The sequence below is a fragment of the Chroicocephalus ridibundus genome, chromosome 13 (assembly GCF_963924245.1).
Source record: "Chroicocephalus ridibundus chromosome 13, bChrRid1.1, whole genome shotgun sequence".
In the NCBI taxonomy this organism is placed as follows: domain Eukaryota; kingdom Metazoa; phylum Chordata; class Aves; order Charadriiformes; family Laridae; genus Chroicocephalus; species Chroicocephalus ridibundus.
Genome location: NC_086296.1, coordinates 12,789,152 through 12,803,824, shown reverse-complemented (window position 1 = coordinate 12,803,824; position 14,673 = coordinate 12,789,152). Strand labels below are relative to the sequence as shown.

At 38.4% G+C, this 14,673-nt stretch overlaps 1 protein-coding gene across 1 annotated transcript in view; it reads left to right on the top strand.

The window, feature by feature from the left end:
* The window catches only part of CCDC60 (coiled-coil domain containing 60), an 84,182-nt gene that overhangs the window by 50,798 nt on the left and 18,711 nt on the right, over positions 1-14,673 (top strand). The window contains exons 5-11 of the mRNA XM_063351371.1: positions 2,255-2,359; positions 3,744-3,848; positions 5,509-5,599; positions 7,428-7,653; positions 12,327-12,435; positions 13,064-13,162; positions 13,607-13,729. Of these exons, the coding sequence (XP_063207441.1) occupies positions 2,255-2,359; positions 3,744-3,848; positions 5,509-5,599; positions 7,428-7,653; positions 12,327-12,435; positions 13,064-13,162; positions 13,607-13,729 (858 nt within the window). The remainder of the gene's footprint in view (positions 1-2,254; positions 2,360-3,743; positions 3,849-5,508; positions 5,600-7,427; positions 7,654-12,326; positions 12,436-13,063; positions 13,163-13,606; positions 13,730-14,673) is intronic.

Sequence of the window (14,673 nt, the reverse complement as noted above, 5' to 3'; positions counted from 1 at the left end):
CACTTAGGATCAGATGTCAAAATTAGGGAGTCTTATGGAGAATTTTATCAACTCCAGCATGTGTTGGGTGGGACAGGAGTACACACTGTGAATGTGTGAAACAAGAAACGTGTGGCTTTGACAGGTGTGCCTTTACTTATTCAAACTGTCCCATAGGATTTACACATATGCAGGAACCCTGCCAAAAGGTGTTAGTTACGGTTGTGTGCTGTGACACATATGCTTGTCTGCAGTGGTAAACATTTTAAAAGGCGGAGCAGGGGGAAATGCCTAGATATAAAAATACAGATTATTATCTGTTGTGAAGACTAACTTCTCTCCTAGCTTTCACAGTGCTGACTTCAAAAATTAGGAACTTCATGGAATAAGAAAAGCTCTGAAGCAGTGTTAAACTGATGGGGCACAAAGTGTCTTTTTAAGAGATGATGTCTGGTTTCAGTCTTTCACAGCAACTGAAACTGCTGGCATGGTTTTATACGCATAGATTCCGATGATGAATGTAGGCCTTTCCCACCTCCCTTCTTTTTCCCTGTAAGACAACAGCGAATATTAAGCCTCTACTGGGACTTTTTTTGCTGCTGTTGCGTAAGTTGTAGCATTTCGTTGTGTTATCAGCTATTCTAAATGCATCAACACTCTAAACTGGGTAACAGCTTCTCATCACAACAGTAGACAAAGTGGAAGTAAAGTTCCCCTCATTATTAAGAATATGGACTCTGTCAAACACTTCAATGTGTGTACAGTGGTCCCGCTGTCTGTTCTGGCATTCTGTTGATCATTAGGATTACAGAGAAGAGAAAACTGGAAGTGTGATTTGAGGAAGCACAAGACAGATGTGTTGCATTGAACAGCAAAGTCTGTGGAATTGATGTGCCAGATCATCTCTAATAAGTACAAATTTGCTGTTACAACTTATTTAAGATTATCTGAATGAAGAAGCCAACTTCTTTGAAGTTTTGTGTAAGAAGCTTCTTTTGGGACAACAGGAACACCTGGTAGCTTGTATCTTTCTTAGCTATCGCCTTTGTTAGACAGAAAAATATGTAAGTTTATTCATTTCTTAATTAGCTGAAGAAAATAGACATGTTCATCTCTGTTTCAATATAGTGCTGAGATGCCCATGCCAGTATTGTACGCACTATCTATGATTGCTGCTTTGCTTTAGAAAATTTCTATCAATGGAATGCTTGGGGCATACTCTCCTCAACCCTTGTTCCAACTGTTTGCTGGTTTACAGAACGCAACGGTAAGCTGATGGCCCCAAACTGCTTCAGCTCTAGAAAGGAAATGTTAATCCAGAATCGTTCATTCATTCATCTAGGAAGTCTCTGCTAAAGAAACGTGTGTAAGAGTCAGCCACCACTCACATCTCAGTTAACCTCTCAGCTAATTTTTTTTTATGGCCAGTATCGTTTCAGTTTTTCACTAATTTATGACCCAGCATAGAATAGTTCATGTTATATGTTCTGTGTGGACCTCCTATCTTCTGTATACTATTAATATATATGAAGGCTACAATATCTCACTGTGCTCATTAAGCTTGAATCTCCATTGTCTAACACTAAGTGGAGGTAGCTATTTATATTTGGGGAAAAAAAAAGCTGTAAACATTTCCTTTGCTTGGCAGCATTTTGTAAACGCTTTGCACAGGTGTAAATGTTTTCTGTTACATTGGTTTGGCTAACACATGAGACTCATTTTCATCGGGGTGAATCTTTTCAACTTAATCTTCATTGTGTTCTGTGCGTACAATATGTTAACCCAGGAAAAACGGAACAGCATTTTAGGGGCACATCTTGAAATTTTGGTGCTGTATGTGTATATAATCCCAGTGACACCATTGGCATGATACCAACACAAGTGTAATGGACTGTAAGCACTATCTCAGCATCTCTTCTCAGACAAGTCAGCCACGTTATTGTGTTTGCCCCACTTTGATTTCACATAAGTGCTTAATTGCTAATAATAAGTAGCAGTACAAATACATAAATACAAATAATACCATATTTATAACTCAAAGTATAATAAACATATTAGAAATAACAAATAATTATATATTCTTGTAAACATAGATGTCAGGTTTGTAATATTAGTAAGTGATAAAAATGCAGTAATTCACAATTTAGAAATACACCTTTTTTTTAAATGTAAGGAGGAGAAGAGGGAGTGTGATGATGTGAACACCATAAATGGTTTTATTTGTTCTGTCTTCATTTTGCATACTCTTTAACTTCAGTCTTGTCCTTTCCCACAGTTGCTCTCTGAGAAAGTCAGGGAACACGAAAAAAAAGATGACCTTACAGTCTTTCACTCCTGTTTACACCAGTGTCTTGATTCCAAGCTTCCCCGGAGGAAAAAGGTATATTTGAAAGCAGATTTATGTCTTGCCCTCCTTGGTAGGACATAAACGGAGTTCACAGCAACACAAACTCATATCATAGAATCATAGAATGGTTTGGGTTGGAAGGGACCTTAAAGATCATCTTGTTCCAACCCCCCTGCCCTGGGCAAGGATATCTCCCGCTAGACCAGGCTGCTCAAAGCCTTGTCCAGCCTGGCCTTGAACACTTCCAGGGATGGGGCATCCACAACCTCCCTGGGTAACCTGTTCCACTGCCTCACCACCCTCACAGTAAAGAATTTCTTCCTAATATCCAATCTAAATCTACTCTCCTTCAGTTTGAAACTGTTGTCCCTTGCCCTATCGCTCCACTCCCTGATCAACAGTCCCTCCCCATCCTTCCTGTAGGCCCCCTTCAGGTACTAGAAGGCTGCTATAAGGTCTCCCCAGAGCCTTCTCTTCTTCAGCCTGAACAACTCCAACTCTCTCAGGCTGTCCTCATAGCAGAGGTGCTCCAGCCCTTTGATATCACATATACCTAGAGCTGCTGTTCAACTGGTAAACACGTATCCTAAGAATTTCAGGAGTTTATGGTGAAATAGTCTGTCTTTACTAATAGCAATTGTTAATTTCTAACTTTAAATGATGGAATCCTATGAGTTACTGAAAACTCTGTATGTGTGCATGTACACAAACACACATCATTTGCCTTGTTGATCTTCACTCAGCAAATTCTAAGTTGCATAAAATTTGCTTATGTGTTATAGCTTTCAAGATCAGGCTCATTTTAAGGAAAGGCTGTCAAAATTAAAATTTAATTTGCCTAGTTAAAAAAAAAAGTAGGCCTATGAAAGAGAGGGAGAAGACGGTGTGTGTACCTTGTACGCTTCTATATATTTTGTATTAGTCACTAATACATACTATCTGTTCTGTTCTAAGTTCATTGACCTAATTGCTCGCCAAAACTGTCTTTATATAGTTTGTTTGCACGTGGAACAAGCTAAAATGCCAAAGATAATCTTAGTTCAGAAAAAGATGGGTCTGACATTTTAAACTCACACACTGCTTTTACTTAAAGGCAAAACTTAAAAGCTACTGTAGAATTCGAAAACTGTAAGAATCCATATCATAAGGGGATAAATGCTGGAATCCTCATAGGTATGAAAGCACTGAGCATGTCACTGAGATGACTTCATTGAAAACCTCACATCCAAAAATATACTTTCAGGATTCAGAATTATGTATCAACATTACAAAAACCTTGAGAGATGTTTAGAATTCACTGGGACAGTGAAAAAAAATCTGCTACAGAAATGCTTAGATGTATCTACTTCAGCCAACATAATGCCAGTTTGACTGTTTCCCTGACTCTGTAGTATAACGTATTTGTTTCTCTTTGCAGTGAACATCTCTTCCGTCAGCTGTGCGCCATACACTGGCTTTTGGAAGCTTTGACTCTTGAATCCAACAGTTCTATGCGTTCTATATTTACCTGTTGGAATCCAGCGTATGTGCACAATGCATGATAGTAGATGGAATAAGGAGTTCGGGATCTTTTGTCCTTTATATATTGCTGTTTCTCTTCTTTGAAGTAATAACTATTTGAGTGAAATCTTATTAATTCTGTGCCATGCAACATAAACAAATTTTGCATTGACTTTGCCTCTGTGCAGTCAGCAGGAAGTTGTACAGTCAAGTCAGTGGCACAGCATGGTCCTCTGTTATTGCAAGTTGTAGAACCAGGAGAAAACACCGAGCTATCCCAGCCAAATTTAGCTGTGTTTTCTTTCCTTTTTTTCTTCTGGTTAATAATTATGCAAATTAAATACCTGTAGTAATATATGTATGTATATTCCCATAGCCTTCCCTTGGAGGCTTATTCCAGTGAACTCAACAGGAATTTCAGACACGTTATAATTACAGAACATAGACAACTATTAAGTGATGTCTAGTAGCTGGTTTCAGTCTATCAATTATGTATGACAGTGATGGGTACTTGTAAAAGAAGCATTGTTTCTGAACTTTTATACTGTTAAAAGTAAATATTAATTTATGTTCTCAACCTTTTTAGTCAATTAATCATGTTGACGTAACACGTATTTAAATTATTCATGAGTGTGTGGAAAAACCGTGAACAGTTTATACTCTGATTTGCAGGGCAGAGCTCTTCAAAGCTGTTTGGTTTTGTCTGTATATTCTCAGTCAAAACAAACAGTGCCTATCTATAACAGAGGTGGCAGAGTAGCATTATATAGAATTACCTGATAAATTGGAGAGGAGAATCAATCCAGTGTCTATTGTGGATCGGTTTTTCACCCCGTTACATATGAGGGCCAACTAGTAGACTGGGATAAGAGAAACAATTTGTCACCAAGTCTCAGAGATATACACTGAGAGCAGAGTATAAATGTGTCAGGCTCTGGATTAATTTCCAGGTTCGGAAGCAGTGCAATCTCTTGTTGTATACTTCCTTCTGCTCTCTGCTGCTGTCTTCAACCACCACTCCTCTCCCTCAGTGCGATTTGAACTGATCTGCATGCACACATACTTCATTACACAGTAACTATGAAAAATTAGGCTTACATTTAGTACACTTAGATCATATAGTCTCTGTCTGCACAAAAAGATTTTTTTTTTAGTGTGGTGAAGGACTTGAAACACATCTGCTTTGTAAAACCTTTGATCAGATGTGGACTGAGTGATAAATGAGACTCCCTCAGTAGTGACCCGTTATACCACAGCTGCAAGAACTGCAGCTTCCACATTTGCCTTTGTCAACATGATGTAACATTTAAACTTTTGGACCAATAGCGGTCTTCATTTAGCCAATAGCTATAAAAATCAAACTTGTATGAATCTGCTGTCATTTCGATCTGTGAAATCTTGCTATACTGGACAAAATGCTTCAGTACTTGCCCAGAGGAAGTTGAGAGCATAGTCTGGCCCAGTACATGCGTGATAATTTGTAGAAGGGCAGTGCTTTCTTTAGGTGGTTCTTTACTTGTGACTGCAACTTAGTCATGGCTTATACACCTTGCATTGCCTTTTCATTTCTGATAAGGAAAGATATACACCATAGTAGCAGTCAGCCACCATTTACTATCCATTTATTGCATTTCTTAAAAGAACTCTCAAAATGGAAAACTAATTAAATTGTTTTCACTTAGGGACCCTGGTGGTTATAAAAAAACAGTGAAAGAAATCGAAGAGGAAAAGTTAGCAAAGTACATGTGGGATCTCTTTATTACAAACACAAAGGTTTGTATTGTTAATTTCTTCCTTGGGACCTAATCCAGCTTTTCCAGCATTTGTTTTGTTGCTTGATTCAACTCCCTGATACCATATTTTATGCTCTGGATCTTGTGACTGCAGAATACTTGTCTCTCTAGGTTTTGAAGAATAACAATTTGATACTAGGTAATAGGAAGAGCAGTATGTAGGTGACTGAAACTGTGGCCTGCTCTTAGTGATAACTACTGATGTGGGAAGAATAAAATATTCAGCTAAAACATAACTAGACTCTTTTTTGCATTTACCCCCTTTTTTATCACTGAGTCATGTAGAAGTACTTGTTCACACAAATTTTTCAGTCAAATGGGGATTTCAGACTGGAATCCTGGAGGCCTTATTCTAGTAAGTTCTAGTCATGATTTGTTTGGTTGCCTTTTTACACAGAATTTAAAGCTAAATTTGGAAACAAATTCCAAATGTTGAGGCCTTTAAAGAAAGCAGGATTCACTTGCCACATTCAAAGCAAAGGCAAGGAAAGGACATAACAAGCAATTCAGATGAAAGCCTTTTAAAAGAGGAAAAAAAGTTAATACTTGAGAGGAAATTAAACACTAGAAAATTATCTGTAACACTTGGTAACTGTTTTACTCTATTTCTGAAACCACAGAAGGACTTTCTTTTTGAAACTGCTGAGGTGACTGGAGGAAAACGAAGGGGGAATGAGTGACGCTTAGGAGTATAACTAAGAGAACTCAAAGAACCAGTGGGTTTCTCAGTCTGTAGCACATCTTACGTTTTGGTCTTCAGCAGTTTGCTTAAGCTTTTCGTTCCTTGTTGTGCCCCCGATAAGGCTAAATTAAACATGTTTTGTGAAGTGCTGTTAGAACCATGGGTGAGGCACTCTTAGAAATACGAGCTGTTGTTACATGCAGGTTATTTGCGCTTGTTATTTTTCAACACCTGCAGCTTGTATTCTCATGACATAAAATGATTCAATATAAGATTACGATTTCTGTTGGGGAATAAGCAGCAAAAGTGAAACTCTTAAAAGACAAAGATTGTGTTTTTATGCAAATATTCTTCCTTCTGTTAGTAAACAGAGAGGGAAAGTCAGCAAGTCACATAAATAACAGTTACTTCTAAATAGGAAGCTTTCTGATTTTTCCATGCAGTCCTACCAGTTCTCTAAAGTCAGGTCCAAATGAACATGAGTGGAAGAAACCAAAGTGCATGTCAGTCTTAATGTGTCTTTCAGCATTTGCATTGGTGAGGCTTTTATTTTTTTTTCCTCCCTGAATTAATGACAATTTCCTTTCTTTTTATGCTAGTATTACTTGAAGACTGCTTTTTGTATTTGATATGAAACTTCTGGTGGACATATGCAGGGGCACTTACTTTATAATACGTATTGTTCTGATTATCAAGTCTGCAGAATTCAGTCTGCTTTCAGACTTCAGTTTTACATTCCTGACACAGGAAATTTGTTTGCCAGGTTATTGGGTGTTGGGAGGAGCCCTGAACGTTTATCAAACTGCTTTAACCTATTCTTCCGTGTACATGAGAAGGTTGCTCTGTTACCAACCCTCTCTTCAGCTGCAGCGTTACTTGTTTACAAATTAGCTTAATCTGTTGGCATTAATGCTATAGCAGAGGAGTATTGAAGAAAGATAACAAAATGAAGGAGGTCCTACCCAAGATATCACTAGTTTTTTTGAAGAGACTGGAGAAAAATCTATAAGGTTACAGGAGGACCAGAAGGACCTAATATTGGAATTAGTTATAGAAATATGATTCTTTGTTGTCAAATTGCTATAGAAAACCCCTCCGTCCTATTAATTTCTTCTTCTATGTACAGAAAAGCACATGGAAAGCACGAATCGGTGCACTTAGGAAGATAAACAAGACATCTGTTCCAGGCATCTCTCAGCTTAGCTGTCAGTCATCTCCTGGAGGTCAAACCCCTCGTGGCAGTGAACCTTCCACTGTACTTTGCTCTGAAGACAATGTCAAGATTAATGTAGCTTCATCTGATGCTATGAGTGAGTCGGCACAAGCTAAAGAACAACGACCTCTTTTCCCCTGTAAGTTACTTTTCTTGACTACCAATATCAAATGGATTTGCTTTCAGTGTTACAAGAGAGAACCTTGCCAAAGACACTACTACAGGTACCAGTGTATTTCTCTTCAGGCGCGTGGAAATTTGTACAAGTCTGTGCCCTCCCTATTAGCAAATTGGTTTAAAGACGATATATTCTCATGTGAATATTAAGTAAGAGTTTTAATTAAAATTGAGTTACAGCAGTTGTACAATCAGACTGTCATCCGCATCTGTAAGATCCAACAGGAGGTGAAAACAGTGAAACTGTTCTCTGCTGTAACCAGCTGATCCACTGTATACGTATCTGTGTAACTTAGGGGGTTCTGTTTGACTTAGGGGTTTCTTACTCTGTATTTCTCCCATCAGGGATTACCTGCACTTGGCAGACCTGACAGAATAGTCTGTATCTGTTAGCTCTGCAATGTGTTTCAGTACAAAGCTAGGTAATCTTGTCTTTTCCCTTCCTTCTGAGTAAAGCTGGACCAGAAAAGCACATTAGCATTTAGTACTGCTAATTGTCTTTTAATTGGTATTTATATTATCATTATTAGGCTGATATCATGCTCTGCTAGACTCTCAATTATCACTCAGGAGGAGCTCTTGGAGTCATTTGGGATAGTTCTGTGAATGTTCAGTAGCTATCAAAAAAGCAAAAAGAACCCTAAGAATGAAGTGGAAGACAAAGCACAAAACCTGTTACGCAAAAATACAAGTGTTTTGTATATGCCTCTTCAGTTCCAGTCCTTCCAGTTCAGACAAGCAGGTATCAGAAGTAGTAAAGTTTGGGGGGGAAAAAAGTGGTGAGGTGTGTTAGAGGTACAGAATAGCTTCCATATGAGAACGAATTAAACAGACTAGGGCTCTTCAGTACAGAAAAGAAATGGCTGAATACAAGGTTATGGCAGATTTCTGTAATATCATGAAGTACATGGAAGAAAGTGGTTAGAGAGTAGTTATTCACAACTTACCTTAACACCAGATTTATGGAACACCAAATTAAATTATTGGTCAGAAAATTTAAAGCAATGGGAAGTGTTTTCACGGAATATGTGCTTAAACTTAGGAACTCATTTCTACAATATATTGCTGGAAGTATATTCAAGTCCAAAACCAATTAAATGAATAGAAGAAAAGACAATTAATTGCGTTTAAATGTAAAGGAATGGACACATTCTCTGGGTCTGAAAGACCTTTAGGTTCAGACTGCCAAAAGCTGGGTGGCTATATCAGGAAGCTTGTGCTAATAGCATATAGTACCTACACAGCTGCTGCTGTCCCTGGCACTGAGCACAGATGAATAGCTTCCTATGACATGAATAAGAGTAGTGGAGAATTCAAAGCTATAATTTCAAGTAATTTGTTTACAGATGTAAGTGAACAATTGGTTTGTGTGTGAGATGAGATTTGAAAATAATTTTGAGATCTGTAACGGCTGTGAGCCTTCATTTGCTGTGGGACATAAAGAAATGTCTTGTAGTATGTGTGATGTAGGGGAAGGATGTTCAGTGTACCCTTTGGAACACCAACTGTCACATGATTGCCTGTGATTTCAAGGGACTGGCCTGAGTTACAAGTCTGCTCCTTTCGAGTATTATGTTCCTAGCTCTAAAAAATATGGGAAGTTAGTCTCTGCAGGGCAGCTCTGTAGCAAAGGTTGGATTCGGTAATGAATTCTGAAGCTGCTAGAATCATGTTTAATCCAGGATTCTGCTTATAGGATGCTTCATGGATAAATTAGAAATGGATTACAAGTACAGCTGCCTTGTAACCTTATACCCCAAATACATGAAGCTTCATGTGATTCATACAGACATAATTTTGAGAGCAAACACAACCCTAACCTACACGTATGCATATATATGTATATATTTCAAAAGTGTGAAAGGGATTCTGTAGTAGGCAACTAATCAGTAGATACAACTGAGTGTGTCTATTACCAAAAGATTTCTTTTAAAGAAAGAACTCATAACTTAATATAAAGCCTTTTGTACAACTGTAATTTAGGTGCTGTTGTTCGGGGACAGCTGCTGTAGAATGCTTATACGAATTTGATTTTTCAGTACTGTTGGCTGTGTGAGGACCTCTACTAGTCCAGTTTAAATGTTACATCATGTTGACAAAGGTACAAGTGGAAGCTGCAGTTCTTGCAGCTGTGGTGTAACAACAGGTCACTGCTGAGGTAGTATCATTTATCATTCAGTCCACATCTGATCAAAGGTTTTACAAAGTTGATTAGTGTTCTAAGCTTGCTTCCTTCACCACATTAAAAAAAAAAAATCTTTTTGTGCAGACAGAGACTATATGATCTAAAAGTACTAAATGCAAGCCTAATTTTTCATAGTTACTGTGTAATGAAGTGTGCATGTATGCAGATCAGTTCAAATGACATACATTTTCCTCACACTGAGAAATAGAATACAAGACTTGTGTCTGAGAGATTAAACACTAACAGGACTTCATCCCCAAAGCTCTCTGGCCAGCAGTTTAGCTCTGAGTACTCAGTCAAAAACATATTTTTAAAAGAGGAGGTATAAATATTTGTGAAAGGATCCTCATTATAAAACTTACACCTGAATTTTGGGCTTTTCTTTGGGACTGGTCAATGTATTTTCAATTGATTTATCATTGTTAGATCCCTGCAAAACAGGTAAATATTAGTGCCCCATTTCATAGATGATTTAGTAAGGCATAGAAATCAAGGTCGAATGAAATGAGCACATTCTTCTTTGCTGTTTTTTCTGTTTTCTAATTAATAGCTGACTAGCTCACCAGCTATAGAGGTTAGTATTTCAAAAATATTATGAATATAGACAAGTTTGAGTATTTGTTCTCCAAATTTCTCCAGATGGAGAATTGAAACAGTTTCTAATGCTACAAAATGGAGGACAGAAAGGTATTGTGGCCTCTGTTTCTGTTGATCCAGCCAAAAAGAGGAGCTATATCTTTGTGGTATTAGCCCTGGTTTGCTTCCTGTCATCTCCCTCTAAAATCTGCCAACAGACCTGCTTTCAGGCCTGGCTTTAGACAGTTCAACTGATCTTGGAGAAAACATCAAATGCAACCACTGCTTAGTGCAGCCCACTTCCCCCAAAGCACCGTTATCTGCAGAGTTACATGGGTTTCAGATATCCAGCCACTCTATCTGCCCAAATGGTAACCATAAATAGAAAGGACTGGGTTCTTCTAAGAAGGGTTCTGACACTGCATGCCAAGAACAGATGAGGCTTGTATGCGGCCTTAGCTCAGTTTGAGCAGAGGCTCCCTGCCTGTATCGATGTCGGGTTCCAGACTCTGGGGGGTCATCCTTTGTATTCAACCTGCTCCTCGGCTCTAGCGCTCTAGAAGGCCCAGTGGTGTAGCCAGCATCTTACAGACTTACAATTTGAGACTAGTAGGGGTCACCGTGGAACCGTCACTACAACCAGGTAGTGCTAGAATTTATGAGTTTCTGACTGGGATCTTGGCACTCTTGAAACTCACCTGGCTGCAGCTAATAGAGCATCTCCATTATAAGCATGGTTCTTAAAATTTTAGCCCGTTAGCTGGCGCCCAGCAAACACACGTCTTACATTTATAAATTCACAGTATAATATTCTGTACTTCTAACAAGTAGAAATAGTTTGTGCTGTTATTTAACACAGCCAACATTCAGCAGTCGTTTTCTGCGATATTCTGTGGCGCTTCACAAAAATGTAGGAAAAGGACCTTTTGAATTTGGGGATTACAACTTCAAGGTTTTGAGTGCTCAGTAAAATGTCACTTATTACAATGTAGGACATATTGAGCACCTCAGAGGATGACTTACAATTTGGCAGCTTGTACTAGGATTTTTAATAACTAAGTGTGACAGTTGTGTTTTTTACTGCATGAGTGATTAGAGGGAATAATGCAGAGAAGATGGCCGTCTCAGTGTCTCTCCAGGGGTTTGGCATCAAAGCAGGAATGAAACAGCAGTGGGAAAGGAAACAGAGATGTCCATTTGAAGGAAACGTGAGTTAAATTGGCTTTCCAGGTATTCAAGGGAGAGGAGAATATACGTGTTCACATTACAGTGGAAGGCAGAAAAAGTAAGAGAGTGTTATTAGTGAGGGAGAGAGAGATCTGCTCAATGGAATGGTGCATAATCTGGAAACTACAGCAAGTGAAAGGCTACTTGAGGACATGTCTTAAATTTTAGTGGATGCTGATAAGGAGACACAGAAAGGCAATTAGATACCATTTGATGTTAAACGTATTAAATTCCATATGACATTTAAAAGAAGAATGGCAAAGTGATACGATAGACTTGAGATGCTAACAGCACAGTACAGGAAGTGAAAATTGACTTTTTGCATAGTTTTTCCAAATCTACCTGTTTTTCTAATACACTATTTTTATAAGCATCCAATGTAAAAAATATTTAGTATCTTCTACTAGATGGTGGGGTTTTTTCACAGCTGAAAGACCAAAGCTTATGTTTTAAGAAGTGGTTAATGAACTGGGTGCCTTCATATTTGGGTATCTATCTTGAAACCTCTTTAAAAATTTTGGAAGAAACTTTAATTTTTACAAATACTAAATAGCAGGTTTCTTTAGAATGTCCCATTCAGGCCAGCATATATGGCATCCTCTGCAAGGAAGTGAGGAATGTACTATTGACTTGGCATGTTTTTACAGATTTGGTTTTTTCATCAGCTCTACAGAAAGTCAACCAGATAACACATGAAGAGGTGTCAAAAGAGGTCCATAAAAAAGATGCTATGGTTAAGAAGACTGGAGTGCAGCGGTACGTTACCTGAATGACTAGGAAAAGCAACCACTCAGGACAGAGCTTATGCTTCCACCGCTCCCCAGGCTCCTCTCCCTGCCCCCCCCCCCCCGCCCCGGCCCCGAACAACTGAATTCAGCATTCAGTGAATGCACATGATATTTACGGTTTTTGGCATGGGTAGACGAACAGCCCATTTTACAGCTGTGCAAGCAGCATGTATTTTCTTGAAAATGCCCCATGAATCTTGCCTTTGCAAACAGAAGATACCTTATGCTCCAGCAACTTTGTAGGAAAAGTGATGTTCTATCTTATTCTTGTAGAATTGCTTCTGTTTCTGCCATTGCATTTTTCAGTAGTCTCTCTGTAACATTTCCAGCTAAGCTTCTGTTAGATGTGTTCCCTCATTACTCAGTTCTGTGGTGGCTTCCACAGCTATAAGATCAACATGACAAACCATTCTTACAATTAGAATTTGCTGAAGCATTTTTTCCCCCTTGAGTTGAGGTTGAGAGAAATAAATTTTGTACCTGGATGGCTCCAGCAAGTCTGTAATGTTAAGAATATTTTTTCAGAACCTGTAGAATTTTTCACGTTCTGGGGAAGGTATACGGTATGCTACTTTAAACCTTGTTGTGTCTTACAGTTTGTTGCCAGTGGCTCGGAAGAATTACGGGGTAAAAATGTCATTCATTAAGGACCAAGAGAGTGTAATATCAAGAAAGCAGAAGCCCAGAAGGCAGAGGTAAGGGTACAAATCTGGTTTTGAAGCACATTATGTGTTTTATAAACTCAGCTCTGTATGTGGAAAGCATTTGGCATGCAAATGTCAGAGAGCAATTTTGTGACATGAGACCCGAGCAGGCCAGCGAAACCTTGCAGCACGCGTAGTGCATTTCAATGCAATGCAAAGGCACTTTCCTAGAAGGATGTGACTGCAATGAAAGATGGTACAAATCCAAATTTAATATACTTTACAAATATTTTCTTATTTATAAAATTCTTTCATAAACTTGATGAATTAAAAAATCCACTGAAAATTATATTAAGTTTGGATTTTGACTGAGAATAGGAGATCTCAGAATTTAACGTGGGCTCACATAGTTGTATGTTCTGAGCATCACAGGTGCTTACTACAAAATGGTTACCACAAGATGTTAATTTGAGTTTTGTGTTGTTTTACTTGCAGCTGCCATATCAGCTCTTTCATTAAAAGCAAATCTAACTTGTGTGCCGATATGAGGCAAAAGTTCACAGCAGTACGTGAAGAAGCAGCCTGTTGTTTACATGATACTCTAGAGTGCCTTGAGAGGTAGGAAGAGACTGTTTTCTCTTAAAATACCCCACACATTGCTCCTCACCAGATTTAGGACTTGTCTTCAGGCCTTTTAAATATGTGTTTATAATGGATTAAAGAATGGATTAAAATAAGAATACAGGGATGATGATACAAAGTTTTATGACTGTCCATGTACAAAAAACATATTACAGGTTAAATGTTCACAGCACTGTTCTGGGATATTTCTGAATGACTTTTCTGGAAATAGTTTTGCTAAAAACATTGGATATATTTACTTTGGACATTGTAGTCCTTTTCACCCAAAGACAGAACAATAAATTCAGTCACATACAACCTATATCGCTGTCTAGAGTTTTCAGTTCAGAGATCACTGTATTGTTCTTCAGCATTACTTTGACTTCTCACAGTAACAGTTGCAATGTCCTCTCTCAAGGCCTTTTGCTAGATCAGTGACATTTCTACCTTGTTGACCAGCTGAAGCCTGTCATCCTGTTCCTTTCAGCCAGAAACATTAATCTGTGATGTTTGTGCATATTCTTTTGTCTCAGTCAGCATCAGACCTGAGATCCTTCTCTACATTGTGGTTCTGGAGGGTGTTATAGGCACAGTTTGTTTTTCCCCCCTCTTCCTTCTTCTTTCTATTCTTCTGTTCCATTTTGTACTTAGATTTTTGTGTGTGTGTGCCCAGAGCTTTCCTTATCTAGAGCTAGGTACTTGTTTTTGTCCCTGAGCAGCTGCTGTGACTGCATAAGGAACTAGTCCTTCCATATTGCAGGATGCTGGCATGATAAGGCAGATGAAAACTTACTTGCAGCTATTTTACCATTCTCCATACAAAGTGTATTCTATTTGACCAGCATTTGGAGATGAAACCTCAGTTTGGCAGGATATAGTATAAGTAATTTATTGGAAAACAGATGTTTATTTTTGTTATAACCCAGTAGTACTTTTTGTAG